The sequence below is a fragment of the Alexandromys fortis genome, unplaced genomic scaffold (assembly GCF_014885135.2).
Source record: "Alexandromys fortis isolate MF-2015 unplaced genomic scaffold, M_Fortis_MF-2015_v1.1 scaffold_9, whole genome shotgun sequence".
Taxonomy (NCBI): Eukaryota; Metazoa; Chordata; class Mammalia; order Rodentia; family Cricetidae; genus Alexandromys; species Alexandromys fortis.
Window position 1 is genome coordinate 1,955,952 of NW_026067892.1, and position 25,422 is coordinate 1,981,373.

The following is a 25,422-nucleotide window of genomic DNA, read 5'->3' on the forward strand; positions in this document are numbered from 1 at the left end:
CTCTCTCTCTCTCTCTCTCTCTCTCTCTCTCTCTCTCTCTCTCTCTCACACACACACACACACACACACACACAAATAAAAATGAAATAAACATTAAAAAAGAAAGCATGCCTCCTCACTTTTCATGACATCCTTAGCTCAGGCTCAGCACACAGTCCCTGGCTTGGGAGAGGAGCCAGCACTTGGTGTTGTCTTTGCAGGACGGTTGAGAGAAATGGTGACTCTCAGTAACACACCAGTGTTTGGGGCTGAACAACAGGCAGAGCCTTTGGGGTCCTCTTGCGCCACCCTGCCCTTGCTCCACCACTCCCACTCGGCTCTCCCTCCTCTCAGCATCCTGCCAGGGGCTTCCCAAACTTTCCAAAAAGGCCGGGCTTGGTTGAGGACTCCGGGAATCCCTGGAGTCTCCGTGCTCCCGGATTCTGTGACGGCTCAAGGGTGGGGGTGAGAAAGTGGGAGGCTCCTCCGGGGGATCGCTTGAATTGGTCCCCTCAAAGCGGGCTTCGTTGTCACGTGGTCACATTCCAGGTCTCCCAAGTCTGGGTCTGGCGTGCTTCCAACTATCCTCCTGCAGTCACTGGGACTGAACGTTTGCGTGGAAAGTGGGAAGTGTGGGGTGGGGGGAACTCTTAATACCTGCCCCAGCTCCCAGCTGTCGTCATTCTCCACCAACCCGGGGCAGGGGTTGCACCCAGCCTGGGAGGGCAGAAGGCGTCTGGAGAGGCGCGGGTACTCGGAGGCTGGTGAGTGCTCCGGAGTTGCTGGGGCCCACCCTCCAGGGGTGCGTTCTGAGAGTCCCTGCGGCCACGGGAGGCTGCGCCATAGCGCAAGCCGCGAGCACAAACAGGGCGAGGAGGCTGGTGTGAGCGCCTGGGCCCGCTGCCAGAGCGCTGGGGCTGGAACACAATGTCCCGGGCGAGAGCTGGCGGGCGGGCGGGCGGGCGGGCGAGCGCGAGCGAGAACAGCCTGACTCAGCAGCTGGGTAAGTGGGTGTGTTCGCCCGCTCCCCAGATCAACCGCTCCGGCAGCCTGCGGTCAGCAGCCGGCTCCGCGTGGGGAGGGAGGGCGCGGAGCTCCGGGACCTCCATACGGTCGGGTACAAGGACTCCTCACCCCTGCATGAAGCCATCTCCGGACCCTCCAGGCCAGCGAATCGCTGGCCGGTTCAACCCACCTGGGACGAGAGTATCCTCCTCACCGCATCCACCCGTGCAGAGGACCACGGAGCTGCTGGCTACAGGCTCCGTGGTCCCACCAAGCCCACCCACTCTGGAACACCTCTGGAGGTCTCAGAGTGGCTTGTGACTGTCAGTTGCAGAGAAAGCAGTTTGCTCTGAGGTTTGGGGGGTAAGGGGGCCAAGCAAGAGCATCCTAGAATTAAGACAGAGTTCTGCACTGTCCTTGACTGACCCAGAGTGTTCAGTGTCTCTTCCTGTCCCCCCTCCTTTCAAAACCACTGGGGCCCTGAAGATTTCCTCCCGGGAGGGAGGGAGGGAGGGAGGGAGAAGCAGGTGGCCTGGTCCTCTGAAGCCTGAGACTCTGCTTTTTTTGCCGTCCCCACCCTCCCACCTGAAGCCACAGCAAAGGCCCACGAAGCTGGCCACCCAGCCACAAAATTCCTCTTCGCGCTTGCTGACTCTTGTGGTCTGGTGGGGCCATTGAGAGCATGGCAGCCGGCCAGAACTAGAACGGGGTGGTTCCTTGGGGGCGGGGTTGTTTAGTGCTTCAGCCTCCTGGGGTGTCTTCAAGGTACCCCGAGGGACACCCTGTGCCTTAAGAGTGCCAGGACAGGCAGGGAGGGGCTCTGTCCTCTGCCGGATTCCCGGAAAGGTTTTGGCAGACAGCACAGGCTTGGGTTCCAGAGCCTTCCAGGCTGAAGTTTAGGGGAGGGACCCTAGACTGCTGGAGTACCTCACCTGGGCCTAGTGTCCCCAGGCCATCTGATTGCACCATCTGCACGCTCTGTAGCCAAAGGTGAAGGGAGGGGTGCCAACGTGGATCCAGGCTAGGGACCACTTTTCAACACAACACACCCCATGCAGAAGGTTACTCAGCTGACACTCAATAAACACCCCAGGAGGGAGACAACCTGACTGTCACCTATTCCAACCTACAACCATGTCAGTTCCTGGTGCCTATGTTTGCTGGTGTAAGTGAAATGATGACCTGGGTACACTGACTTCTCTAACTTCTGACTCCCCACCAGACACTTCTCTTACGCTTCTCAGGGACTGACTTAACTGACCATGTGCCTAGGCCCATTGCCCACTGAGATCTGATCCCCCAAACTCCCTACAGTGGTGGGCTAATTTTTAGGGGGGCTGAGGATGAAATCTAGGCTCTTTGAGCTAAATCTCTACCCCTGTTGGTTTTTATTGGACTGGGTGTTCACAGCCTAACGCCAGCACTGCCTCTTGCTTGCCCAGCTCCAGCCAAAGGAGTAGAGGGATCAGTAAGGAGGTGCCATACTGTGGCTCCTACATAGCAGGCAAATCACCCAGGAAACAACTGGCTATAAAAGCCACTCGCGAGAGTGCGCCCTCTACTGGAGGGGTGAAGAAACCTCATTGTTACAGACCTGACACTTCCGTGAAATCCACCCATCTTCTGACTGGCAAACTCCCTTTCCAGCAATAGCTCGGGACTTCAAAAGAGATCTGTGTTTCCAGAGTGCAGCTACTGGTGCTTCGCAAGAAGCAAGTGAAACCTGTCTGGTTGACCTTTTTGAAGATACCAACCTGTCCGTGCCAACCGTGTAACAGTTGGGCAAAAAGACATCCAGGAAGCTAGCCTCACCCACGGAGAATGTGTCCCAGAGTTCAGGATGAGGGGAAATGTTCCATTCTCAAAAAAAAATTTTTTTTCTTCTTCCTGTTACCGGTAGTTCTGAATGTTAGGGTTTTTTTCTTTTTTTTCTTCCCATGGGGTCAAAAGGCACCTGAGTGTATGACTGTGAGTGGAGAATAAGGGACAGAAATCAGGCATTGGCATTTTCCCATTTTCACGTGTATAGGAATTTTTAATATAAATACAAGATGTAAATAAATAAAGCATTAATGCGGGCAAAGGGGTACAGTCAACACAGTTCAACAGTTCAACTTTATAACCATTATAAATAAACCTGTTAAAATTTTCTGGACAAAAAAATTAAAATGACTGAGCCCTTCGTAGTGGTGGTGCACAGCTTTAATCCAAGCACTCTGGTCTACAGAGCGAGTTCCAGGACAGACAGGGCTATACAGAGAAACCCTGTCTCAAAAAAACAAACAAAAAACCTAAAATAAAAACAAAACCAGATGAATAAATAAAATCACTGTGTGTGCCCGTGTGTACACGTGTGTGTGCATGTACAAGGTACATGTGGCAGTTAAAGGACAGACAGGGCTATACAGAGAAACCCTGTCTCAAAAAAACAAACAAAAAACCTAAAATAAAAACAAAACCAGATGAATAAATAAAATCACTGTGTGTGCCCGTGTGTACACGTGTGTGTGCGTGTACAAGGTACAGCTCTGTTGTCTGTTCTCTTTTCACTCCGTCAGAGCTGGTGGCAAGCGTCTTTGCCGCTGAGCCATCTCACTGGCTCCAGTTAGTAACTCTTAATTGATCTCTTTATCAACAGCCTATATTTGATTTGTCACCACATACCAGATTCTTCACTTTGCTCCTTATGTTTAAAACTGCTATTATTTGTTCCTGACTTTTTCCAGTTCTTTCTCTCCAGCCCTAGAGAGTCCACCTTTGGCCCAAATTGTCCTGCTTTCTGACCGGGAGTTCTCCTTGCTCCTACACACCCTCCTGGAATAATCGTTCCCAAACACCATTTACTGTGTATGCTATCAACTTCAGCCAAGCACTCTGGGAACACTGGGTGCAGTCCTGGGTGTTCCCTGAGCAGAGGCCTGGGCTCATTCATCCATTCCAGCCCACTGTACTGGGCACAGGCCCACAGCGAGGGGACACTAGGCATTCTTAAGTGAACAAACCATTCATTTGATCCAACATTCCCCTCACCTCCTTATTCTCTCTCCTGAGTTGGTCTCTCTAGTCCCACAGAGCGTCGTGCCTTCCTGATGCTCACTCAGGCCCTGTTTTTAAACATTTATTTGGGTGTGTGTATGTATGTATGCATGTATGCATGTATGTATGTATGTATGTATGTATGTATATTTGGTGTGGGTGCAGGTGTGCCAGTGGGCAAATGTGGCAGTCACTGAACAACTTTCAAGAGTCATTTCTCTCCTTTTGCCATGTGGCTCCCAGGTCATCAGGTTTAGCAGCGAGCACCTTTGCCCATAGAATCTGTTTTTGCCCTATTTTTCATCTACTTCAGACTCTTCAGAGTTCGGAAGGGGAAGCTAACATCCAGGTTACCCTCAGAGAGTTTGTGCTAAATTGCAAAGACACAGGGCAGTTGCTGTGGTACCTGCTCCTATGAGACAAAGCCACGGAGGACAGAAGACCCAAAGGAGGGGCTGCGGCTGTACCTAAGTGCTTGCCACACACATAGGGGGCCCTGGATCCCTCCATCCCCAACAAGGTGTGGTATACACCCATAATCCCAGCATTTGGGAGGTAGAGACAGGCAGATCAGACGCTTAAGGTTATCCCTGGCTAAATACAGAGTTTGAGGTCAGCCTGGGCTAGAGATCCTGTTTTAAAACAAATAAAAAAATTAAAAAGGGTCTGGTTAGCTCTGAGTCAGCAGTTTGGCGGCCTGGCTTTACAAGCACCTCCTGACCCACTTGGAAAGGCACCTTCCACAGGAAAGGCTCTAATAATACCAACCCTATTTCGATCCTTTTGAGCAGCCGTCAACATTTTCTAGGTTTTATTGCTTAATTATGTCCTGTGGTCTCTTCACGCCATTTCCCTGTAGACTATAAACTCCTTCGTGATGGAGACACTCGGCCTTTCATGTCACTTAGTCTAAGAAGGAAACACGACGAGGGGACTCAGACCCACAAGCGTGGGTCCTGTCCTGGCTCCACCGCTCAGCTACTGGGCTAACACTGGTTCCAACACCTAGCTTAACGAACCGCTCAGACAGTTCCTACAACTGTCAAAGGAGCTAGAACGACAAGGGGCAAAGGTCACAAAGACCTGAGTGCTGGGAATGAGTTGATAAGTCGTGAGCACACAGGTTTGCCTTCCTTCCCTGAATGGCTGAGGCCTTCCATGAATTACAGAAGTATCTTCCCTGATTAGCGCTTATTACAAGAGAAGAGAGGCACTGAATAATTGCATAGATGGCTCAGCGGATAAAGGCGCTGCCAAGCCTGGCGACAAGGGTTCGATTCCTTCACTCCCACGAGGTGGAAAGGGAGGACTCACTCCTACAAGTAGCTGCTCTCAGAGATCCTTTTGCACGTGGTGGCACGCGAGCCCCACCCCCGCAATAAATGTAAAAGAAGAAAAATTACATCGATTCCAGAATCATATCCCAGATGCAAGGCCACTCCACCCGCATTCGTGACAACCTGTGGACAGGAGGCTTGGGAAGAGCAAGACAGTCCCTAAGAATGGCGACAAGCATAAACGTTTGTTGAATCAAAACAAACGAACACAAGTTGTCGCTCATTCATTTTCTCCAACACCAAGCAAGTCAAAAAAAAAAAAAAAAGTCAGAAACGCCCCACCCCGCCGCGCCCCCAGCCCAGCCGCACCCTGTCCCGGAGCACCAGGCTGCCTGTAGTCCCTAAAGTCCGCCTGTCTCCAGTCCCGCCTCCGATTGCCTTGGAAACAGTGACGTTTAGGGGCGTGGCCTCTCTCCATCCTCTCCAACGGCTTGAGCGGCGCCTTAGCGCAACCTGGGGGTGTGGGAAGGGGGGGGGAGGATGAGGTTATAGTTGCTTGGTCCTCCCCCGCCCCTGAGGCGAGAGATAACTACGCACGCCAGTCCGTGCCCAGGAGAGCGCGCGCCCCGCGATTGCTCTTGACGATCTCGCCCTGGATCTGAGAGTGCGGGCCGGGTCCCCGGGAACCTTTCCTTGCGATCTAGCAGGGTGGAGGGGTGGAGGTGGGTAGGGAGTCTGGAAATAGCAGGCTTGGGTCCCCGAGAACCTCCCCTGGCGATCTAGCGGGAGTCTGGGAACTGTAGGCCTGTCCCCGGAAGCCCACTGCACCCTCCATCCTTGACGTAATACGGGCAGCTCGGCTGGGCGCAGTAGTGTGCCTTCCGGGGCACCCCAGGCTCGCTGCGCGCCCTGGGCGCGGGCGGGAAGGGGTTAAACAAGGTGCCGGCGTGGGGCGCGGCGGGTGTGGAGGAGGGGAGCGGGGAGAAAGTGAGAGCGGGGGCGGGGGGGGGGACCGGAGCGAAAGAACATCCTGTGCCGCCGCCGGATGCGAGGGGCGGGGGCGCGGGGGAGGCCGGGCGATGCGCTCCGCCCCGTGCTCCTCCTCCCGGGCGCTGCCCGCTCCCGCGCTTCACGCTGCGTCTCCTGGTCCCCACGCCTTCGCGGGTCGTGAGCTGGCCAGAGGGGCCCCTCGGCTTGAGTTCCGCGGCCGGGGTAAGCGCGGGGAGTGTGGGATCTACTGCGAGGCACGGGCGCCCCCCAGTCTTCTCCTCTGAGCACTAATGGGGAGGTGTCCCTTGCGCAGCAATAGGATCTGCACCTTCTCTGGCCAGTCCTGCTGGCTGCATTTTTTGAGCCGAAACGCAGATTGTGCATTTGAGGAACCCCACACTGCGGGGATTAGAACCCGAATCGATCGGACCGCAAAGGGCTTTTCAATGGGTGTAGCGAAGACTCAAAAACCCCTTAGCTGATAAGGCTCCCGAGAGATAGGCCGCGGAAGTGAAGGAGGCTTACCGAGTAAAGGCCTTTGCCTTCAAACTTGACGACCTGAGTTCGATTCCCAGATCCCATATGGTGAGAGACCTACCGATTTACGTAAATTGTTCTCTGACCTCCACATGTGTGCCTTAGTATGCGCATGCCCCGCTCCCCCCCCCCATAATTTAAAATTTGGGGGAGCCGAACCTGGTGACTTTTAACACAACAATCAAGAGGCAGAGACAGGAATACCTCTTGAGTTGAACTCCTGGACTACCTAGAGTCTGTCTCAAAAAACTAAAAGTAAGCTGGGCCTTTAATTCCAGCACTCAGGAGGCCGAGGCAGGTGGATCTCTGTGAGCTCGAGGCCAGCCTGGTCTACAGAACAAGTTCCAGGACAGCTAGGACTGTTACACAGAGAAACCCTGTCTTAAAAAACAAAACAAAAAAAGTCCAATAAATAAGTAAATAAAAGTGTTGTGGATAACAGGTTTGCTCTACACCTTAGCCTCAAATTGCTAAGTACTCAAAGATGACTTTGAACTTCTTGATCCTCACCCCACCTCCTGAGAGTTTTGGGGTTACAGTTGTGCCCACAGTCCGGTTTATACCAGCCCCCAAGAGAGCCCGGAGCCTAAAGACAGTGAAACACCCCCACCCACGCTTGGGTGAAAACAATGAGGAAGTGGCTTTGGAGTTCCACAGGTGGACGTGGGCCTCGGCTCAGGGAATGTGCTTGTGCTTTATCACTAGTGGACGTGTCTAAGAGGCCTCCTAGGGGACAGTGAGGATTGCCACCTGCGCCTGAGTTATGTGGCTCCTCATCGTGACCAGAGACGATGTGTACTGAGGGGACAGGCTGTAGCTTGGTAGGGCCCTTGCCTGTATGTGGCAAGCCCAGTGTTCAGTATATGCAAGAGGGGTATGGTGTTCCTCCTGTAAATCTAGCCTCTGGGGCAGACATGGGATCCCTCAGTTTGCTTGCAAAACTAGCCTTATCTGAATGCCGGGGGTTTGCCTGAGAGACCCTGTCTTAATGAGGAAGATGGGAGAGAGGGTGGCAGCCAACCTGGCACACCTGGGAAGGAGGGACTTCAAATGAGGACTTGCCTCCATCAGACTGGTCTGGGCCCATGTCTGTGGAGCACCTCCTTGATTGCTGATTGGACTAGAAGGTGCCAGTACTAAACAGGTGGGAGTGGGCTGTGTGAAAAGGTTAGTTGACCATGAGCCAAAGATCAAGCTAGAAAAAAACGTTCCGTGGTTTGTGCTTCAGTTCCTGCCTCGGTTTCCCTAAATGAAGGACTGTCATCCGGAAGTGGAAGCCAAGTCGACCCCTTCCTTCTTCACCAAGCTGGGTTTGTCACAGTGTTTATCACCACAGAAAGCAAGCTAGAATCCAGGATGATTCTAGAAGTCAGCCTTAAGCCTCGACGTGTATACACACATGTGCACACATATGCCAACACATGTGGTACCATACATAGACACAGGTACAACACACACACACACATATGGAATCTGGAAAATGGAATAAAAGAGAGGTGAGCATTGTGCATAGGCTGTCAAGTGTGCAGAATCAACTCGGTTTGGGGTCAGAAAAGGTGGGAAGGCTGGGTGAGAAGGGTGGAGCACGGACCTCATCTTAAGATCAGCCAAAGTGGCCTCTGAGTCTCAGGTGACAGTCCCCACCAGGTGGCCATTTCCCTGTCCTGAGTTGTCAGGAATGAAGGGTGATTCCACAGCAGCAGAGACTGTGCTCCCTTTCCTTGGTTCCTTGTTGCAGGAGACCCTGGAATTACCTGCCTGAAGCCAGGCAGAGCTGAGTGCCCCTGGTGGCTAGAATAGAAGAGGGGACAGGAAGATAACGCTGCAGGAGCAGTCCCTGTTCCCTGCACCTAGTGGGTGGCGCCTGCCAGGTCCTGTCCTTACAGCTACCCCTCCCCCAACTTCTGTCTAGGCTCAGCTCTGGAGCCTTCTGTCCTGGCTCTTCCCAGCAGGCAGGCTCAGCCCTGCTCTAGCACCTCCATGCTCTAGGCCAGCTCGAAGCCCCTCACCTCCACATGCAACAGCAAAGGCTGTGAAGAGACCCTGGTGAGGAGAGAAGACACGTGGGCAAGCTGCTCTCTCTCCCTCCATGTTAGGAGGACACAGAGCCCCTCATTTCAAACAGTAAGGGCTATGCCTATAAGTCTCTCTAAGCTGTGACTACTAAGTGCAGGCGGCTAAGCTGGATGCCCCCTTGAGACTTCCTCAGGGAGGCGGACTCCAGGGCTGCAATCGGAAGATGGGCGGGACGATTCTTTCTAAGGTGTCCTCCTGTCATTTTCAAGCCCGGGTGGGAAGAGGAAACCCTGTTTGGGAAACAACCTGCCACCCAGGCAGAACATCCATGCTGGAGATCAACAGATGGTCTTGGAAGTTGAGCTTCCCCAAACCCAAAGGCCCAAGCCCAGAAGTGGGCCTCTGCTGCCCTCTAGTGGAACAAAAGGTACTGGAACGCTCCACCCGCCGGCCACTCCAACTTGGCTCAAAGAAAAAGGAACTGGAGAAATTCATAGGAATGAGATCAAAATACACAGCCCATACACGTGAAGATGTCATAGTGCAGCCCCTCGATTTAAACAATAAATATGTATTCTAATAAAAAAAAGGAGCTGGAAAGATGGTTCAGTGGGTGGAGCACTTACCATACAAACACAAGGGCCTGAATTTGATCCCGAGTACCCACATAAAAAATTCAGGCATAGTAGTGTGTGCCTGTAATCTCAGCACTGGGGAGGTGGGGACGAGAGGATCCTCGGGGCTTGTTGAACACCTGGTCGAGTCAGGTCAATGAGCCCCAGGTTCAGGGAGAGTCCATCTGAGAACAATATGACAGCAGCTAAGGTGCACACTGTTCTTGCAGAGGACCCAAGTTCAGTTCTCGGCACCCACATCTGACAGCTCAGAACCACCTATAACTCCAGCTGCAAGAAGATCTGGTGCCTCTTGCCCTTGAAGGCACCTGATTGACAGTCACAAACCCACACACAGATGTAAGCACATAATTGAAAACCAGTAATGGGGGCTGGAGAGATGGCTCAGTGGTTAAGACCATTGGTTGTTCTTGCAAAGGGCCTAGCACCTACATGCTGGATCACAGTGCTCTCTAATTCCAGTGCCAGGTGACCTGATCTCCACGGGTGCACGTACATACATGAAAGCAAAGCATTCAGATACATAAAATACAATCAATAAAATACGATGGAGAGAAGCTGAAGAATATACCTGGTAGCCGGGCGGTGGTGGCGCACGCCTTTAATCCCAGCACTCGGGAGGCAGAGACAGGCGGATCTCTGTGAGTTCGAGGCCAGCCTGGTCTACAAGAGCTAGTGCCAGGACAGGAACCAAAACCACAGAGAAACCCTGTCTCGGAAAAACCAAAAAAAAAAAAAGAATATGCCTGGTATTAATCTCTGTCCAGCGGATATGCATGCGAACACACGGCCATTTATACCTGCACGTGTATACAGAAACATGTTCACGAATGCACACACAACTCCCACACACTCCTACAACCAAACAGGCTGGGCATGGTGGTGCACACCTGTAACCGAGCACTTGGGCGGTAGTGGCAGGAGGTTAAGGACCAAGGTCGTCCTTAACAAAATAGTAAGAAGGAAGCCAGCCTGAGCTATGTGATACCGCATCTCAAAAAATTGAAAGCAAGGAGGTGGAGAGGCAGCTCAGGGGTAAAGAGCACTTGCTGCACTTCCAGAGGACCCGAGTTTAGTTACCGGCACTCACAACTGGCCGCTCACAGCTGTAACTCCAGCTCCGGTAGATCCAGCGCTTTCTTCTGGACTCCCTGGGTACCATCTGCATGTGTGTACGGCACACATACACACACATAAAACACTGAAGCCAGGTGTGATGTCACACACCTCTAACTCCAGCAAGGAGAGGCAGAGCAGGTAGACCTCTGAGCTCCAGGTCAATGAGGGTTATTTGAGACCCTGTCTACAAATAAATGATGGGCATATAAAAACAGGCAGTGAGGAGCCCATGGCCTTGCCATGCCGGGAAGTGCAGCCTCTGAGCCCCACTCAGGCCCCCCTACCTTCTACCTCCGGAGTCCCTGGCTTCATCTCTGCAGCCTCCCAAAGCTGAGTCCTCTCTACTTGGAGGCCCTCTGGCCTCTTACTTCCCTGAAGGCCACCCTTAACCCCATCAACTCCCGGGTTTCCTTTGTTGCCTAGGCTCCAATTCTAGTACCCTGGTTCTCGGCCCTGCCAGGGTTCTGGTTCCGGAATGTTCTCTGCAGGTGGCTTGGGCCTAGCACCCACCTAGACCACAGGGCAGCACTGAAGTCATGGGCAAGACCCTTCCCCGGTGCCTGCAGCAACTGGACCTTTGCAAAAGCGTTGTGGGCCTAGCTACAGGCGCAGGGGCCATTTACCTGCTCTACAAGGCCATCAGGGCTGGCATAAAATGTCAGCCGCCCCTCTGCTCCAACTCACCCATCTGCATCGCCCGTGAGTGTCCAGTCCCTGGGGAGAGGGCTCTGCCCCAGGAGACACCTGCTCCTAAGGCCTCCCCTGGGGGAAGGCCCAAAGGTGACTCCTTCAAGCTGCTCTCTCCCTTCCTTCTTTCTCTCCTCAGCCTGCCTCAGTTTCCCTCCCCCTGCCCAGCACCTGAGGCAAGGCCCTGCTATAGAAGATAGTTGGGGGGGGTCCCCGAATAGCAGAACTCATGGAGCTGGGCCCGAGGAGTCACCCACTCTGGCTTCCTCCACCCCAGGTATTAGAAGTGGGGTCAAGAGCTTTATCTCTTGCTCTCCCCCCAGGACCTGGAGCCGGTGAGGGAAGGAGGAGCAGGGACTTTCTGCCCTAAGCTCCCCACTAGGTCATAGGGTTACGGCAGTTTACCTGTGTGGGTGTCTGTATACCTCCTGTGTGCAATGCCCAGGGACTCCAGAAGAAGTATCCGATTGATGGTTATGAGCCACCATGTGGGTGTTAGGAACCGAGCCCCGGTCCTCTGGAAGAGCAGCCAGTGTCCTTAACCCCTGAGCCATCTCTCCATAGGGAACTTTTGTGCCATCAGGGAAAGGGTGACTTCTTGGAGATGGTTGGTTGTCATCTGCCGGGTGTCCGGCGAGCCTGTCAAGGCTACACACCAGGAAGGCTGTGGTTGTGAACCAATGAGCGAGCGTCAGGACAGATCTGGGGCACAGAAGTCATGGTCTTCGCGCAGAGCCCAGGCGGTGCCGCTAGTGCCTAAAGGGCTGGGCACAGCAAAGCCTTCACTTTAGAGAAGCCTTTGCCCTTGGCTCCCTCCTCCCCTTCCTCCCCTTCCGAGCCCATCTCCTGAACTGTGGGCCTGGGGTGCTGTCTAGGCCTGGCCATTGAGAGAGAGCGCCACGGGCGGGACTCAGGAGAGATCCGAAGACTCCTCAACTCGCTGGAGTGCAAACAGGATGAGTATACCAAAAGCATGATCCTACACAGCATCACCCGTTGTGTGTACCTGCTGGAGGCTGAGGTGAGGAGAGGCGGGTGAGGGTGTCCCAGTCGTCAGTCTGCCCCCTGGCTCACAGCTCACCCCAAACCCCAGGCAGCGTATCAGACCTGTCCCTCCGGCTGGTGGCGGCAGGGGGAGGTCTCAGAGACTTGGGAGACAGTGGGCCCAGGACACCCGCTCCTCCTGTCTCTCCCGCCTCTCCTCACATGCTCTAGGCCTCGGCTTGTACAACCGATGATATCAGCCTGGTGGGGGAGATGCTGGATGACAAGGACAACAGCGTCAAAATCCAAGCCCTGAATGCTCTTAAAGCTTTCTCTGGAATCAGGAAGTTCAGGCTCAAAATCCAGGTGAGCCTGTCCCCAGGGTCTGGGTCCTTTGATTTGCATAGGGTGATGGTTGGGTCCTGTAAGTTTGTTTGAATCTGAGTTTCTAACCCAGAAACAAGCGAGGAGGTGGTGGTCCACCTCCTCATAGGCAGGCACACTCATCTGCACACATCTGAATGACACTGGACACCCGCCCCACAAAGAGCAGAAAGCTCCTCTTAGTCTTAGACACCCAGCACGTAACACACAGGTGAGGCCTCTCATTTCAAGGCTAGATGATGTCTGCCTCCTGACAGGCTGGCTGTGCAGCTAGGGTTACCACACCTTCCCGCTTAGGCTGGAGAAGGAGCTGAAGGGACACAGAAGTCACAGCTCCACACCAGCCAGACGGAAGAGAGGAGAAATAGGCCAAGGTCAGGAGAAAAGATGGGAGTTTGTTTTCCGCTGGCCAAACCTTATGGTTCAGTCTCTCTCGGGCACTCCCCTGTGTGGGAATGGCAGCCCAGTGGCCACCAGCTCTGCCACCTCCCTCTGTGGCGCTTGGAGTGAGGCTGAAGATTCCTGTGTCCTAATCCTGGTTTAGTCTTTTTGGTGACCTAAGAGCTCACCACAGGGATGTTTAAAAAAGCAAACAGCAACTGGGGACCCAGCTAGCTCAGCTGGGGGAGTCCTGGCCTCAGGACCCCAGAAGCCAGCAGAGGTGGAGGTAGGAGAATTGGGAGGTGAAGTCCATTCCAGAGTCTACGGTCTGATGACTCAGAAAAACAAAACAACAACAACAAAAAGTAAATTCTAAAATATAAGGTCTTTGACCCCAAATTGCTTTCTAGCAAAATGTCTCTTCCTCACCAGTTAAAAATGGCTAAGGGCTGGGAGGGTAAACGTGCTGACCTGAGTTTGAAAACTGGCCCCCAAAAGCCATCCTCTGACACCCCCCACGTGCAAGCGAGGGCACACGTGTACTCCAAGTCTTACACACACACAGTAATCACATATTCTTTAAGAAGTAAAAGGTTAAATATTTAATTCACACTCTCATATTGGCTGTTTGCAAGACAGAGTATCTCTAGGTAGCCCTGGCTGTCCTGGAACTCACTCTGTAGACCAGGCTGGCCTCAAACCCACAGAGATCCACCTGCCTCTGCCTCCAAGTGCTGGGATTAAAGGCGTGCACCACCACCGCCCTGCTGACAACATCTTTTGTGTGTGTGAGACAGAAAGAATAACAATTCAAACAAAACTCAGGGCAAGATGGCTCAGTAGGTAAGGGCACTTGCGTCTAAGTCTGACCACCTAAATTTTATTCCCAGGCCCCGCACGGTCGAAGGAGAGAACCAGCTCCCACAAGCTGTCCTCTGACCTCCACACGTGCTCACACATGCAGCCCCTTCCCCAAATATGGCCAGCCAAGAGAAGAGGGAGACACAGTCCCCTGAAGCTAGACTTCAGGCAGCTGTGAGTCACCTCTTTGCGAACAGAGCACTCTGGTGAACTTGAGTCCTCTGTGAGAACAGCAAGGGATCTTAACCTCTGAGCTACCTCTTCAGCCCCTAACTTCATATTCTAACTATAGAATTCCTCCTCTGCCCCCAGGATTCAGCCATCTCCAATGCATAATGGATTTATTTAATCCATCTCTTAAAGTCTCCCAAGTCTGAACAGTTCCAATAGTGTTTGTAGGTACACTCTGCTCTGAGACTCGGCATAGACTCTTAACTGTGAATGCCTGTAAAATCAAAAAGATGCTCCCAGCATATAACCCCAGAGTGAACATTCCCATTCCAAAAGGGAGGAAGGGATAGTAGTGGATAAAGGAGGGATAGGAAAAAACCCAGCAGGGTGGGCATTACATCCTGCAGCTCCGTGTTTGGTAGCTAGGGCCGTGGTGACACGGAGTACCATAGGTGCCTACGTAACCCCAGCCCTAAGGTCTTACATTTGCTGTTCTCTCCTGGGCTGGCTCCAGTCCGTCCATACCCACAGCTTTCCTCCTCAGCAGACAGCCCGCATTCTTGGCATCCCGTATCGTGGAGTCTGCATTGCAGCCTTGTCTTCCCCCTCACAGCTGTGTGCACAACCCTCTTAGGGGCTTCCGGAAGGGACCACAACTCTAAACCCTCTGCCTGGCTTCTTGGGCTTTGGGCTTCTCTGTTTTCTGGAATCCTGGTGGAAGCATCTGTGACATCTTTGTCCTGTGCATGCCTGCAAAGCCAGCCCACAGTTATGATGCCAAGTCCTGCTGCCAGCCTGGGCAGTGAGTGGCTAAGGCCACCTTGTACTGCAGCCACAGCGGCCTTTTCTAGGTGGCCCTTTGTGAACAGAACACTCTGGTGGCATTCTAGGAGGGTCTTACTAGTGAATCTCCAGTTTCGTACCCTGGAGTGGGGTCTCACCTCAAACATCCAGAAGTTACTGTTTCCTATTGGCTGTTCACCTTTTCTTTAATGGTGTCAATCTCTTTAGCAAGTACGGTCATTTTCTCTGCACTTTTAAATGTGTTCCTCTTATGTGTGCACAAATTGCATGCGTTCAGATCCTTCTGCTCTGCTCTTTGCTCCCGGTTTTCACCGTGAGACTGGCTAACGGTAGTTCGCAATCACCTGCCACCTTCACGGCACCGCAGCCTGGATTTTGAGCTGCCTTTGAAATCCCTCCACCAAACCAGCAGGCCGTTGCTTTCCAAATTCAACCTCATTCAAAATTTCAAGGCCCAGGAAAAATCTAGACAAATGTGGATGTCCTGTGGTCCAGTTCTCAACCCAATCCTCGTTCTCCACCTGAATCCTCGCAGATAGAGTCTGTGCTGTTTGGCGTCTATCGGCATTCATAATCTGCCAAGCTCCACTTCCAGGGTTCTAGGGAGTTTCTAGCCCGTACCTCCAATCTTTTCCAAACAAGTTCCAGGGGCCTGAGAGTCACACCACTGGGCTGTTAGCAACAGCCCCACTCCTGGTACCAGTTTCCTGCACAGAGTTAACTCTGCAGCATTACCACCGCGAGCACGATAGAACAAATAGGGAGGAAATGATTAACTTGGCTCAAGGTGTCAGCTCATCACAGGGGGCGCGGGGAGGCGCGACAGTAGCTTCATGACAGCAGCAACAGCAGCTTGGTCCTTGGTGGTGGGAGCCTGTGATATGGGGGTATGTGTCATAGAATACCAGGAAGCAGAGAAAGACACAGGAACCAGAAGCAAGATGGACCCTTCAAAGACCTGCCTCTTGTGACCCACTTCTACCAGTGAGGCCCCACCTCCTAAGGATTCCACAGCCTCCTAAAATGGAGCCGCCACCTGGGAACAAGGATTCAAAACACGTGCCGGGGAGGGGGCCTTTTGGTTTCAGACCATACATAAGCGGTCTGTAGTCTTGTGTGGTTTGCTTTCACTCACACCCCAAACATTGAAAAGACTAAGATGTATCCTCCCCTGGACATTCTATTTCCTTCTTCAGATAGTGGCTAATATTCAGCAGTCTGTTTTGTGGCCACCTTACTGTTTGCCCATGGTTGGATGGTTGAGCTATCCCTGGTAATTCCTGCACCTCCACATGCCATGAGCATGCTGCGCGCACCCTCCATGCCCTGGAGCATTGCCGTAGATTGGCCTGCAGGGGAGGCAGGGCTTGGTCCAAGGTGGTATCCAGCGTTTCCACAGCGTTACCCCAGGATACAGCCCCATCAGGCCTGCCTGAATGGTCCTGTTGGCTCGCCCTTCGTCTCCCTAGCCCCTTCGCGGTTATAGTAGTAATAGGTCATAGTAGAAATAGGTCGTAGTAGTACTCTTGTCTCCGGGTTGGTGCCCTGCCTCCAGTTGTGACCTGGAGCTGTAACCAGATAGTCCTTCCCTCCCTCACATTCTTTCAGCCATGGTGTTAGTCACCGCCACACACACACACACAGAAAAGGCAAACTAGAGTTGTTTCTTACATGGAACATGCTTTTGAAACGAAAGCTCAGGCTGAGACATGGTGCACTTCCGTACCCCTAGTGCTCAGGAGGTCTAAGGTCAGAGGACTGTGAGTTTGGGGCAGGCCTGGGGCTCTTGGAGTTGAGAGTAATTTTAAAACAATAACGTTTTCTTGAGGTCTTCACTTGGTGGTGCTCCCCCCACCCACTCATGGAGCACGGCACCTTAGCTTCCCTGTTGCCTGAAAGCTCTGGTCCTCCCCGGCCACCTCAAGCTGCTTCCATGAGAGAGCCTGTGGAGCTCTTCCATGAGGAGCTGCAGCCCTGCGTGTCGCATGGAATCCTGTGGAGTTCACTCCCCGCATGGAGCTGCAGCCCTGCGTGTCACATGCCACCCTGTGGAGTTCAGTTCCTGTATTGCATGCTATGCTACAGAGTTCAGTTCCCACAGGGAAGCTGCAGCCCTGCGTGTTGCATGCGCCTCAGAGGATGGGTGCTCTCTTGTTTTGGGAAGGCGGAACCCTTTCTATTCAGAAGGGCTTTCCAGGTCCCTGCAGTCTAGGGGTGGGGTTTGGGGGTGGGGATTCCCCTGCTTCCTCATGGCCAGCTATCACCAGATATCCTACCTAGGCCTGCTGTAGGGCCTCTATCCTAACCGCCCTACATTTTCAATCAGACCATGGTTTGCTCTTTCTTGTTTGTTTTTTGAGACAGGGTTTCTCTGCAGCTTTGGAGCCTGTTCTGGAACCAGCTCTTGTAGACCAGGCTGGCCTCAAACTCCGCCTGCCTCTGCCTCCAGCGTGTGCCACCACCGCCTGGCTGTGCTCTTAGAAACTCTGAGCAGGAATGTGACATTGGCTGTGGGCCGTGCCTCCTTGCCCTAACCCCAGCCATATAAAAGGAAGTTCCAGGCCTGTTCCTGCACCTTGCTCTTCCTTCTTTCTGAGGCCCTGCCCCAGACTTCCACCCGCCATCCACTCCCAGAAGGCAGTGGGGCAGGCAGGGAATGCCTGCTTTCATAGGGACTTTGCCTTGTTGCTGAAGGGACCAGCTTGGGCTTGTGTTGTTCGATATCTTAACCCTCACCACTCAAAATCCCTCTAGCCGCTTGTCTGTTGACCCTGACTTGGGTACACTGAAAGGGGCAATGCTGGTCCTTGCGGGATACACATCCTAACAGGGGGGAGTCAGGGGACACAGTCAGGTGCACGGCGGCGCCTCTGATGTGAGGCCTGAGGAGGAAATCAAGAAGTGGGAAGCGGCTTTATTCCCAGCACCCGGGAGGCAGAGGCAGGCGGATCTGTAGGCAGGACCATCCTGGTCTACAGAGCGAGTTCCAGAACAGCCAGGGTTACACTATGAGATTCTGTCTCAAGTGAGAAAAAGGGGAGTGGGTGAGGAAGGTCATGTGGGGGTGGGGTGCAGTTTTGAAGGAAGTGATCTTTTGTTGCCTCTATGCTGAATCCTTTGCGACATCAAACACATACTCTTTAAAAGAAAAAGATAGGGTGTGTGGATGCGGCCCCGTGGGCAGAGTGCAGGCCTAGCCTGGAGAAGCTGGGCTCCATCCAGATCATAACTAGGTGCCGTTCTTGTGCTGCGACCCCAGCACTCAGGAGGTAGGGCAAGGAGGTCAGGAGTTCAAGGGCACCCTCAGCTACAGAGCATATTTGAGACCGGCCTGGGCTACAAGAGACCCCGTTTTAAAAACAGAAATAAACAACAAACCACATGTTTGATGAGAGATGCATCAAGATTTCAAACACAGGGCTGATGAGGGAGCGCGGTGGGTATCTGCCGAGCCTGGCCACCTGAGAGAGCCAGTTCCCACAGGCTGTCCTCTGACCTCCACTTATGCGCCTCCCACCCAACCCTGTACACCACCTCACCACCACCCACACACAATCATAATCATAACCTTCAAAATTAAAAGCATAGCTAAAAATAAAAGTTAGCTGGTGGGTTGGAGAGATGGGTCAGAGGTTAAGAGCTCTGGCTGCTCTTCCAGAGGACCTGAGTTCAATCCTCAGCAAGGTATGGCTCACAGCCACCTATAACTGTAGTCCCATGGGATCTGATGCCCTCTTCCAGTATGCATTTGTGAAAATGATACACTCATATACATAAATACATAAATCTTAAAATCAGTTGATAACACCAAATGCTACAAAAATATAGCAAAACTAGGTGTCACCCACATTGCTGGTGTGAATATAAGATGGGAGCACAGTCACTCTGGAAATTGGCTTAGTCATTTTCTTTTCTTTTTGTTTTGTTTTGTTTTCCTGAGACAGGGTTTCTATGTGTCCCTGGCTGTCCCGGAACTAGTTCTGTAGCCCAGGCTGGCCTCAAACTCATAAAGATCTGCCTGCCTCTGCCTCCCAAGTGCTGGGATTAAAGGCGTGCGCCACCTCTGCCTGGCCAATTTAGTAGTCTCTTAAAACACTGAATACACATCTATCAACTGGTAGTTGCACTGCTCCTAGGTTTTTATCCCAGAGAAATGAAAACTTACAGCTCATAGAAATGGTACATCAGCTGGCTGGTGGTGGAGCACACCGGCAGGATTTGCAGAAGGAGGTGGAGGCAAGAGGATCACAAGTTCTAGGCCAACCTGGGCTACACAATTTCTGTTGGGCAGTGGTGGCGCACGACTTTAATCCCAGCACTCGGGAGGCAGAGGCAGGCGGATCTCTGTGAGGTCAAGACCAGCCTGGTCTACAGAGCAAGTTCCAGGACAGCTGGGACTGTTACATAGGCAAACCCTGTCTCGAAAAATAAAAAAAGAAAGAATAAGAAAAAAGAAAAGGTGCACCATTACACATAGCAGCCTTATTTCAAATTGGCTCAAACTAAAAGCTACCAAAACATCTTACAGGTTTTTTGAATCATCTTGGTTAAACTGTGGTATAATTTGAAGACGGAAGGGAAGGAGAAGGGGGATGGGGCGTGTGGCCAGGGAGGACCTTCCGAGGTGACATTTCAGCAAAGCATGGCAGGATGAGGGAACAGTCTGTGCCACTAGCTGGTATGTTCAAGGAACACCTCAGGGCCCTTTGTGGTGAGCCCCTCGCTGCTAACAAAGACAGGAAGGGAGGGTTGAAGATCGGAAGACTGGAGCAGAGCCAGTGGGATGGTGACCGAGCATCTCTAAGGATTTCGGCTTTTTACCTAGTGAGTGGCCGGGGCAGGGGAGAGAGGAGCAGCAGATCTAAGTCTTCAGGTGTTCTGAACCAAGATGCAGGGGGCAGGATGGAAAGTGGGGGACAGGACACCATTGCAAAAATCTGGGTCAGAGATGGGGGCTTGGAAGAAGGTGGTAGAAGTGGGGATGGATAAGAAGCAGTTTGGCTTTACATAAGACTTTTTTTTTTAAATATACAAACTTTTTTTTTAATTGTGTGTATGTGTGAATCTGGGCATGCACATGCCAGGGCACAGCTGTGGAGGTCAGAGGTCACCCTGCAGAGATCGGTTCTCTCCTTCCACCCGTGGAACGTGGAGATCAGATTCAGTTTGTCAGGCTTGGTAGCAAGCACCTTTGCCTGCTGAGCCAGCTTACTGGCCCTTTCGCTGGATTTTTAGAAATGATTGTTAGTGTGTGTATGTGTGCATGTGTGTGTGTATGTGTGCACAAGTGCCACAGTGTATGTGTGGAGGTCAGACGACAGCTTTGTGGAATTGGTTCTCTCTTTCCGCCTTACATGCATTTCAGGGTTTGAACTCAGGTCTGACACGCTTGTACCACAAGTACTTTACCCACGTCTCCCTAACCCCTTTTGCTGGGTTTGAAGATAAAACCAAAAAGATTTCTGAGGGATGGGAAAGGGAGTGAGAGGGGACGAAGGGGAGGGACAGGGAGCGGAGAGAGGAAGAGAGAGAGCAGAGAGAGAAAGAACTGGAGGATACTGCAGGTTGGGGCTGGGAGGGAATGTGAGACTGGTGGCCAGGACCAAGGAAGCAGATTTGGGGTGTGGAGAAAGTGGGGTTAACGGGTGGGTTGGTGACCTTACCAAGGGGGTGAAGCAGAGAAGAGAGTGTTGGGCAGAAGGCTTAGGAAGACTAGCAAGGGGAAAAATCCACATGAGGCGGGCCTGGCTGCCCAAGGCGTGCGGTGCTTCCCATTCAAGGTAGGGAGCATCGTCTACTGGGTCCCGGGTGGGCAAGTAAAGGGTGACATGGAGCATGGTGTGTCAGGGAGGTCGCCATATGAAAGCAGACCCTTCTCTCCACCCCAGGAACATTCCATCAAGGTGCTGGAGCTGATCTCGACCATCTGGGACATGGAGCTGCATGTAGCTGGCCTTCGCCTCCTCAACAACCTCCCGCTCCCTGACTTCGTGCACCCACAGCTGCGGCGGGTGATGCCCGCCCTGATGGAGATCATGCAGTCGGACTATGTCCTGGCACAGGTGCCTGCCCATTAGGGCTGCGGAGCAGCACCTAGAGGGACGAGCAGAGGTTCAAGCCTCCCCTGCTGAGGCCCAGACCCACCGGCCCTCTCCTGCTCTTCCTTATTCAGGTACAAGTTGTCCGCCTGCTGAGTTACCTGGCGCAGAAGAATGACCTTCTCTATGACATTCTCAACTGTCAGGTGAAAAAAAGATGGAGAGGGGCTGATGGGACGCCAATGTGTGTGTTGGGAGGATTGTGTTCACTGGGTAGACTTTTTAAAATTATTTTTTAATGTGCATGGGTGTTTGCATGGGTGTCTGTGCATCACCTGTGTGCAGTGCCTGTGGAGGCCAACAGAGGGCGTCAGCACTCCTGGAACTGGAGCTACAGAGAGTTGTGAGCCACCCATGTGTGGGTGCTGAGAATCCAATAGCAGTCCTCTGCAAGGGAAGTCAGAGCTCTTAATGGCCAAGCCCCTCTCTCCCACCTCATACACTCGGTCTTAATATTAATCTCAGGAAACCACTCAAGTGCAGATTTTAGAACAGGCCGGAGCTCACGGTTCTCTCCCACCCCCAACACAGGTGCACTCCAACTTCCTGAACCTCTTCCAGTCCTCACAGCCGGGGAGTCTGCTGTTTGAGGTGCTGGTGTTTGCTGAGCGGCTGAGTGAGGGCCGGAACTCAGGCCACTACCGAGCAGTGAAGTGGCATTACAACGAGCAGTCCCTACACGAAGCCCTCTTTGGGGATGAGTCCAGACTGGCCGACCGACTGCTCTCCTTGGTCATCCACCCCGAGGAGGAAGTCCAGATCCAGGCCTGCAAAGTCATAGTCAGCTTGCAGTGTCCCCAGGACTTGGGGTCCCGACCCTCAGCCTGCCGTCCCAGCCATTCCTACTTTAAAAACGGGGAGTAACGTTAAGAAGAACCAATAAATGCATACGGGGGGGAAAGGAGAGGCTCCTGGAAGCAAGCGTCTGTCCGTGGCCTCCCAGGGTCATCAGGACCTCCGCCTAGGCCATGGCACAGCAAGGGCGAGTCTCCCAAAGGCACTCCACTTTTGTGTTTGGGAGACTGAAACCCTCCTTCTGTTGCTGCTCTTCAAATCTGTTTTTCTTTTTCTGTTTTTTTATGTGGTGTGTGTGTGTGTGTATGCATGTGTCCGTATGTGAGCACATGTGCATGTTTGTGTACATGTGTGTGCTTGTGCAGGTGGAGGCTCGACCTCCTCCACCTTAGTCACCGAGGTGGGGTGTCTCAGTCAAGCCCGCTCACAGCCAGTTCATCGGGGGATCCCTCCCCTCTCGTCTCTGCCTTCAAGGCTGGAAGACAGGGCAGTTGCTCTGCCCACTGGCATTTGCTTGGGTTCTGAGGACTCTGGACTCCAGTTCTCACTTTGACTCCCCAAGTCATCTCCCAGACGCCTTTTAACACCTGAATATGAAGCCCATCCTTTCCTGGGGAGACATAGGTGCTGCGGGGTGTGTGTGTGCATGTGCATGTGTCTCTGTGTGTAAGTGTGTCTGTGTGTGTTCTGTGTAACTGGAACTACAGTGAGAGGTGGTTGTGAACAATCATTCAGGTGCTGGGGACCCGGGTCCTCTGCAAGAGCATCAAGTACTCCTAACCACTGAACCATCCCTTCAGTCCTCCAGCAGGGGTTTAAGAATCTCCCCAGAGTACCTCCTATTGCAAACGGTGTGGTCTTCTAGGGTGTGGGCTGTTGTGGGAGCTGTGGGAGCCTGTCCTCTTTCTGACCTTCTGTCTGGTGCTAAGTCTGTTGTCACAGGAGCTCCTTCTGTGACACGCCACCATCCACCCCAGGCCTTACAGAGGCTGCATCCGTGGGGCTCGCCCATAGACCCTTCAGAATGATGGGTTTAAACCAGGCATGGGGCACACGGCTTTAATCCCAGCCCTCGGAAGCAGAGGCAGGCTGGTATACACATCTCAAACTGCGCGTCTGCACGTAGTCTATCGGCCCGTTCCTCTAGAGAACCCTGATACAATGCCTACCGTCAAGGCACTTGGACTTTACATTTCTATTGCATGTGTGTTTGTATGTGTGTGCGCATGCCATGCCATAGTACATATATGTCAGAGGACAACTGCTAGGGAGAGTTAGCTCTCTCCTTCCACCGTGTGGATCCGAGGGTTGAACTCGGGTTGTCAGGCATGGCAACACGCGCCTTTACCTGCTGAACCGTCATGCCGGCCCGGACACTTCCTTACACCACATGCCCCTTTAAGTCCTGGGCAGAGGAGGAACCACAGCTTCTCAGGGACTCCCAGACCCCAGCGTATTCTCGAGTATTAACTAACTGTGTTCTCCACCCCACTGAGTTTCCACTGGAAATGAGGCTGTGCACATTCCAGTGGCCACAAAGGGGGCATGGAGGAAGACCTGAAAATGTTTGGTGACCACATCGATGGACAGAGAGTGACAGACCGACTAGGTACGGTTGACAACCCTGGATTGCGAGTGCTGGGTTCGAATCCTAGCTCTGTCATCTGTTGGCTGCCTGACCTGCGGTGGGGCAGGGCCCTGTTTTGCTTCAGTCCCCTTATCTATAAAACAAATAGGAAAATGACACTTACGGGCCTGATGGGACTGGGAGGCCATCGCAGGAGCTGAGCCGTGACGTCATCATGGAGAAGACACAGATTGTCCCTTCTCAGGGGGACAGTCCATGGGTAGACTGCCTAAAAACATAAAAACAAAAACCAACAGCTTACGTTGGGGTTAAGCCCCATCAAAACCTCTCAGGATTCAGAAGGGTCGCTATAGCAGCCGGAACCCTGACTAGTGAGGTCTGAGGGTAAACAAATACCTAAGCCTTTTCGTCAGGTCCCATTCATTCTTTCTGTGCTCTCTCTAAAGGTCTCTTGACGCTCCCCATTCGATGGTCTCTTTTGGGGCTGCTCACTGGTTTTCCCATCCCGCCAGGTTTCCAGTGCATGTGCCCAAAGGCACGTAGTTAACAATTCTCAGAGAAACAGCAATGCTACTGAGCATGCATCTCTTAGGGCTAACAGGAAGGATAAAAGACTGACGTGGTGGGCCCAGTGTGTCTCAGAAGGGGCGTGGCTGTGAAGCTCCCTGGCAGATACTGGGAGGGTTAGGATGGAGCTTGTCCCCTGGCTGAGCATCCTGGCGCTGAATCCGCTGGCACCCAGGTGAGAAGGACTCTGGGGTTGGTTTAGCAACCCAAGATTTGTTCCTGCACATTTAAGGGGAAAAGGTGCAAACAGCTAATTTCCTAGACTCAGACCTTGTGTCAAATGAAAGGTGAAGGTAAGCACAGAATGTTAACAGCTTGTGAGGGTAGAGCAAAGGCCAGCGGGTTACACCTGAGTCTGCTGCTAGAGAACTCAGGGCCACCCGGACCTGTTTATCAGTAAGAGCAGACCTGCTGCCTCTCTGCTCAGTGCCTCCTGCTCAGGGCTCCTTTCCTGTCAATAAGGACAGTTGTGGGGGACCAGCTTTATGTAGAATTGACTATAAGATCAAAGGTCTGGCTGAATAAATGCTTTCATACCAGGGCCCCACGGTGTGGATGAGGTCGTCTAGTTGCCCATACAGGAAGAAGTTATCTAACTCAACGAATGATTCATATGCTGCTGGGACATCTGGGATGAAAACCATGATGGAGAAGGGCCATGGCTTCCTAAGATTGCTACAGAATGGGCAGCGACTCCAAAAGACAGGCGTTCCCGAAGCTCCGCAAACGGGTTCCTGGTTGGACGGACCGCACTCCCGTGAGTTTCTCTAGTCTGTCAGTGTGCTTTTGCTGTACAAGGCTGTGACTCACAGCATACAATTGTTATCTTGGGAACATGGGAACGTTTGGGTTGATTTGTCTGGTTCCATCAAGCTGTGGTTGGTTCAGCCTTGGCCAGGGCTCTCTCTAGTCAGCCGAGGGCTCAGTAAGGACTGTCCCCTGACAAGAGGTGGCTCCCTGTGCGGCCAGCTGATGCCAGGTCCTCTCTCTCTCCCTCTTTCTCTCTGCAGGATGTTGGAGTCTTCAGGTCATAGCATCTGGCTTCCCCAGAGCAAGCGTAGAAAAATCTCAATACTGTGTATTCTAAAGTAAAACACAAAAACGTGCCTGGGGCCTGCGAGACGGCTCAGGGAGTAAAGGTGCTTGCGGCCAAGCTTGATGTGGATCCTCGGCAGCCACACGGCAGAAGGCAAGCATGAACTCCTGCGAGCTGTCCTCTGACCTCATGTGCCTGCGGGAGGAAGGTGCCACTCCGTACGCCGTACACAGTTAATGTAAATTTTTTTGTGCACTTACAACAGCTGTTTTTGTTTAAGATTTATTTATTTATTGTGTATACAATATTCTGTCTGTGTGTATGCCTGCAGGCCAGAAGAGGGCACCAGATCTCATTACAGATGGTTGTGAGCCACCGTGTGGTTGCTGGGAATTGAACTCAGGACCTTTGGAAGAGCAGGCAATGCTCTTAACCACTGAGCCATCTCTCCAGCCCCTAAACGTAAATTTTT

General features: G+C 52.7%; 1 protein-coding gene and 1 long non-coding RNA gene across 2 annotated transcripts in view; one reads left to right on the plus strand and one right to left on the minus strand.

Annotated features, from left to right (window-relative positions):
- Window positions 1-253, minus strand: part of LOC126499362 (uncharacterized) — a 49,201-nt gene extending 48,948 nt beyond the window's left edge. The window contains exon 1 of the long non-coding RNA XR_007591077.1: window positions 120-253. This is a non-coding gene — a long non-coding RNA (uncharacterized lncRNA). The remainder of the gene's footprint in view (window positions 1-119) is intronic.
- A 6,123-nt stretch (window positions 254-6,376) lies between these two features.
- Armc12 (armadillo repeat containing 12) lies at window positions 6,377-25,205 on the plus strand. The gene is made up of 7 exons (XM_050139783.1): window positions 6,377-6,509; window positions 12,157-12,302; window positions 12,497-12,631; window positions 20,755-20,928; window positions 21,039-21,110; window positions 21,496-24,671; window positions 24,925-25,205. Exons 1-6 carry the CDS (start codon window positions 6,377-6,379, stop codon window positions 21,826-21,828), a joined length of 993 nt encoding a protein of 330 aa, XP_049995740.1. The 3' UTR covers window positions 21,829-24,671; window positions 24,925-25,205.
- The last annotated feature ends 217 nt before the right edge of the window (window positions 25,206-25,422 follow it).